We start from the raw sequence: 4955 nt of genomic DNA, 5'->3' as shown, positions 1-4955 counted from the left end.
GGTGGCTCCCTCCTTCCTCATTCACAGTCTTCATCTTGAACCTGACCAGTCCTGGAAATCCACTCCCTGCTGAATCCCAGGTTGCTCCCCTCATATCAAGGTCTTCACTGACCTGGGACCTCTGATTTTGTAGTCAGGATGAGTCATATCCAGCCAGGACTGTCTGAGATCTCTCGGGGGCAACTGCAAAGCAGGACGCTAGGGGATGTCACTCTTCTTGAGGGGCCACCCATAATCTTCATTTAGGGTCATCACTTAGATATCTATCAGAGGCTAAGTGTCCTCGCTTTACCGACTTTGAGGGTGTCCTTAGGCCACTGTCTCAGGTCTCTGAGAAACCTGAAAAATAAGTGAGGGCACTGCCTGGGGCTCTCTAGGTCTGAGAGCAACCCCTGAAGTTCTTTGTGTGATCCCTAAATTCTGGTGTGTTTTTCCTCTGTGTTTTCATCCACTGGGGTCCTCTTCTTGGCTCCTCTTTGATTAAAGGCTTTCTGAGAAATGCCACATCCTTGCAACCTCGAGCAAATTTGTTATTGCAAATCTTGCAGAGATTGGGTCCCTGTCCCAGAGTGAGAAGTGGCATGAGGTGGGGAAGCTGCAGCCAAAGACAGGATGCCCAACACAGGTGGTGGGCTGTCAGAAAAACAGGCTGATCTAATGCTTCTCTCCTTCAGCCACACCTGGAAGTCCATGTAACCTTGGTTCTAATGGATCTACTTTGTATAGGCAGGGGCTCTCCAGGATGATTTTATGAGCCCCAGATCTTTTCAGGTTATCTGGCCTTGCATTTGTCAATGATTATATTCTCACTGAATATTATCCTTTGCTTTCCTTATTCATACCTCTCACTTATTTTACTGTTCATATAAAAACTCGGGCTATATAGTCCAATTTCGTGCATTGGGCACAAAGGTATTCATTTTCTTGCCTGAGATACATTTCATAGTGGTGAGAAGAAAGTGAATTAAGGGGGACACAGGGTAAGTCTCTGGCGGGAGGAGTGGAAGAGTGTGGGCTCCAGGCACTTCAGACCAGGGGTCTAATTCAGCTTGGTCATGTACTAGACTTGCAAACTCAAACACATTAACAAACACTCTGAGCTCCAGGCTCTTCTTCTGCGAAGTGGGTTTGATAAGCCCTGTCTTCTAGGGCTGGTGCATTGTGTACAAGGCTCGTAATGTGTCTGGCAAAGTGACTGCACATATTGGGTCTTTAAAGAATGGCAGTTATTACTATGATTACATTGACACCACACAATACCACCCTCCACTCTGAGATTTTTTTCTTTTCTCCAGGATGTGTCAGAGTGTGCAGCGCTCTAGGACAAAGAAAACCAAATCAGGAGAAATGCTGCTTAGAAAGAAAAACTAGTATTTTACATTAACCAGTTGCTGTCAAGTTGATTCCAACTCAGTGCGACCCCACGTGTTACAGAAGAGAAGTGCCCCAAAGGGTTTTCTTCGCTGTGATCTTTACAGAAACAGACTGCCAGGCCTTTCTTCAGCAGTGCACTGGGTGGGTTTTCACCGGCAACCTTAAAGGTAATAGTCAAGGGCAAAGCTTTTTGCCATGTGTTAGGGAATGTCGTAGTTATCTAGAGCTGTTATAACAGAAATACCGCAAGTGGATGGCTTTAACAAATCCATTTTCTCAGTTTAGGAGGTCGAAGTCTGAATTCAGGGGTCGGCTATAGAGGAAGGCTTTCTTTCTGTTGGACCTTGGGGAAGGTCTTTGACTTTTTTCAGCTTCTGTTTCTTAGTTCCTTGGAGATTTCATGTGGCGTGGCCCCAATATTCCCCCATCTGTGCTTACTTGCTTGCTCAATCTGCTCTTCTATATCTCGGTTGAGTTTGACTTGAGACCCTCCCCCTCCACACAAAAAAACAAGAAAACAAAAAATAAACCCATTGTTGTTGCTTCGATTCTGATTCAAAGCGACCCTATAGGACAAGGTGGAATTGCCCCATAGGATTCCAAGGCTGTAACCTTTATGAAGACTGCCACATCTTTCTCCAGTGGAGGCACTGGAGGGATGATTTATAACACACCCTACACTAATACTGTATCTTTAACATAATTCCCAAATGGGATTATAACCATAGGAACGGGGTTAGAATTTACAAGAACTATTTTGGGAGGAGGGGCACAATGGGGAGTATGCTATTTAATGTGAATGTGGGGTAAACGGCCCCAGTTTAATGCAACACAAAGCTCCTAGAATTATTGTCAAGCCCAACAATTCACCCTCCCAGCTACACTTTCATCTGAGTCACCCCAATTTTCATTCACATCACCACTGCCAAAAAGCTAGTATTCACTTGGCGTTTGCCAAAAAAGGACAATCAAAATAACCTAATTCTAATGTCGTTTCAATGAAGTGGGCTCTGGCTCCCCCTGCCCAGCACAAAAGGCTACTAACAGTGGCTTCCTGACATCTCACTTCAAGGGAGCATTTCCTTATTTCTCAGAAACTTCCTGGAAATCACGTGCATAACACACCCAGTCATAGCATGTGTTCAAATGTACCGGGACAAGAGCACACAACACCTTCCAGTCCTGCCATAGGTGGGGATTTCTCTCTGGTTTGTCCACAATCCCAGAGTAACTGTGAAGAGCTGGTTTCCATTCTAGGTTCAGCCTCTGGAGGCTGAGATACATCGTGGGAGTGTCTGGCCCTGCACACCCCTCCCACAGCTTCATGTAGCCCCCCACACAGCCTAACTTAAAATGACTGCCCACTCAGGCAGGTGGAGTTCCCCAAAGCCTCCATCTCCCCTGCCTCAGGGGACACTGCTTTGCCTCCCCCATTGTCACTCCTTTTTACTAGTTATTTAGGCTTTAAAGTTTATCCCACTGTCTTCTGTATCTGATAGCTGCTCCTAAACTCTAAAATTCTATGGCCAGAGGATTGAGATTCTTCTCTCTCTCTCTTTTGTTTTTTTAAGGCAGTTCCAGCACTAGCTCAAAGCCCACCAAACACCAGATGCTCAGTTAACTTTTGGGGTATAAATCAGACAGTGAACAAAATTTCTAATGCATAGTTTAATTTGTACATTCTGGAATAAGCTAAGCAAGTTCAGGTACATATCTTTTAATTTTACAAAAAAGAAATATTACAAGGTTTGAGAGGAAATAGTAAAACTTTATTTCTTGATCCCAACTATTCTACTACGGGAATCATTTACATTTACAAGAAAATCTCTGTTCTAATGCATGTTATCTTACTCTGGACCACAAAAGAGATTCCAGGATGTTCTATTTGTTTTCAAAAACACCAAAACTGTTACACTAATACACGAAAACAGTAATCAACAAGTGATCCATGTTATTCATAAGCTTAGATTATGAATCTAAATAAACCTTATACTACAAGGTACAGAATTTTCGAAATAACCCCAACGCCCCCCCCCAAAAAAACTCAACGTTATCCATGTAGATGAAGAACAAAAAGAAGAGATACATGTGTTCCCTCCAGCCTGAAATCTCCCCCATGACTTAGAAGGCTGACAGCTCTCTTGGAACACTAAGTGAAGAACCTGCCTCAGACTTCACTAGGGGCGGGAGGACCTGCTGGATTTTGCCCTGAAACGGGCTCTGGCCCTGGCATTAAGACCAGCCCCGGCCCATTCTCCAGCTGCTGCTCTCTTTGCCTCATCTACCCAGGTTTCTTCATACAGGGCTTGGAAGGCACGGGAATCGGTAGCACTGATCTTGGCCAAAAACTCCAGGACTTTTGTCTTGTTGGCTTCAATGTGGGCTCTGGGACCCCACAGGAATTCGTAGCATGGAGGATCACTGTTGGGCACCTGCCGGTACTCCAGGTACTTTTCCTGCACCAAATCTTTGGTGATAAGCTTCCTGGGCTCCCCAAAGATGAAGTGCCTCTTCCCATCATAGATCCCGAGCACATTCAGGGTTTCCCAGATCTTCTCCTCAGTGGCCCGGTTGCCATTCATGTAGATGATGCCCAGGAGAGGCAGCAGAAGCCCGATCTTGGGAAAGCCCCTGGCACCAATAAAATTCTCTTCCTTGGTGATCTCCAATTTGCTGACAAGGACATAGGATTGACTTTTGGAGTCGACTTCTTTGAGGTCAAGACCAAAGACCACCTCCATGTGCTCAGAGGCTCTCCTCAGGATGTCAGGGAAGTGCTCCTTGTACCTTTTGTTGATGATCTTCATCATTTCTGCCTTCGTAACGGGCTCTTTCATTTTATACTTGTGCAGCAGGAACTGTAAGAACATGCTCACCCTCCTGATTAGAGGGTCTCTTTGAGACCTCTCAGTGGGGGCTGTGGCCTCAGAGGAACTTGGACCTCCCTCACCTTGGCCCTCAGCCCCTCCAATAGCTCTTGTGCCCAAAGCAGCTACAATAGCGGTGGTGGTGGGTGGGACTCTCTGACACCCCTGGGGAATGTGAGCAGCAGGGGAGCTCGGGGGAGATCCCCCAAAAGGAGGAGAGTAGGAGGATGGGGACCCTTCCTCCTCTGCTGCAGGGGCCTGAGCACCCTGGACACTGTGGGTGTCACCTCGGGCCTGGTGACGTTTCTCACGGGCACGGAGCTTACTCTTCTGACCGCGAGGCATGATGACTCTGGTCAAGGACAGCAGGCAGGGTATGTGGAAGGAGGGCAGGTGATGCGGGCCCACTGGAGGAGTGAGGCTGAGAGGGTGTGTGCCTCTGTAGCAGGGAGGTGCCTCCCTGGCTTTCACAACTGCCGCCTCAAGTTTCCTATTGTCCTGTCAGGACCCTGTAGAAGAAATTAGAAAAGGATTAGGTTGTAGATTGCCAGCCCTGATGGGGTTTAGTGGGGTGACAGTAGGGTCTGACACTAGGGACTCTCCGTACTGGGTTTCTGGGGGGTCTTCTACATTCAGTCCATGGCCACCATATCAACTGCTGGCAGGACCAGGGCCCCTCCCCTCTGCTACTCTGAACTTGACACCTCAAATCCC

At 47.0% G+C, this 4955-nt stretch overlaps 1 protein-coding gene across 1 annotated transcript; it reads right to left on the bottom strand.

The window, feature by feature from the left end:
- Positions 1 to 3551: 3551 nt before the first annotated feature.
- On the bottom strand, positions 3552 to 4633 carry LOC104846429 (melanoma-associated antigen B4-like). Its single transcript, XM_010595809.3, has one exon. It carries the CDS (start codon positions 4584 to 4586, stop codon positions 3552 to 3554), a length of 1035 nt encoding a protein of 344 aa, XP_010594111.1. The 5' UTR covers positions 4587 to 4633.
- Between the last annotated feature and the right edge of the window lie 322 nt (positions 4634 to 4955).

Source organism: Loxodonta africana, chromosome X (genome assembly GCF_030014295.1).
Source record: "Loxodonta africana isolate mLoxAfr1 chromosome X, mLoxAfr1.hap2, whole genome shotgun sequence".
NCBI lineage: Eukaryota > Metazoa > Chordata > Mammalia > Proboscidea > Elephantidae > Loxodonta > Loxodonta africana.
The sequence above is the reverse complement of the archived record's forward strand: the minus strand, read 5'-3'. Positions and strand labels throughout refer to the sequence as shown.

Coding starts and splice junctions, on each gene's coding strand:
- LOC104846429 (XM_010595809.3), bottom strand. CDS start 4,586: ATGCCTCGCGGTCAGAAGAGTAAGCTCCGTGCCCGTGAGAAACGTCAC.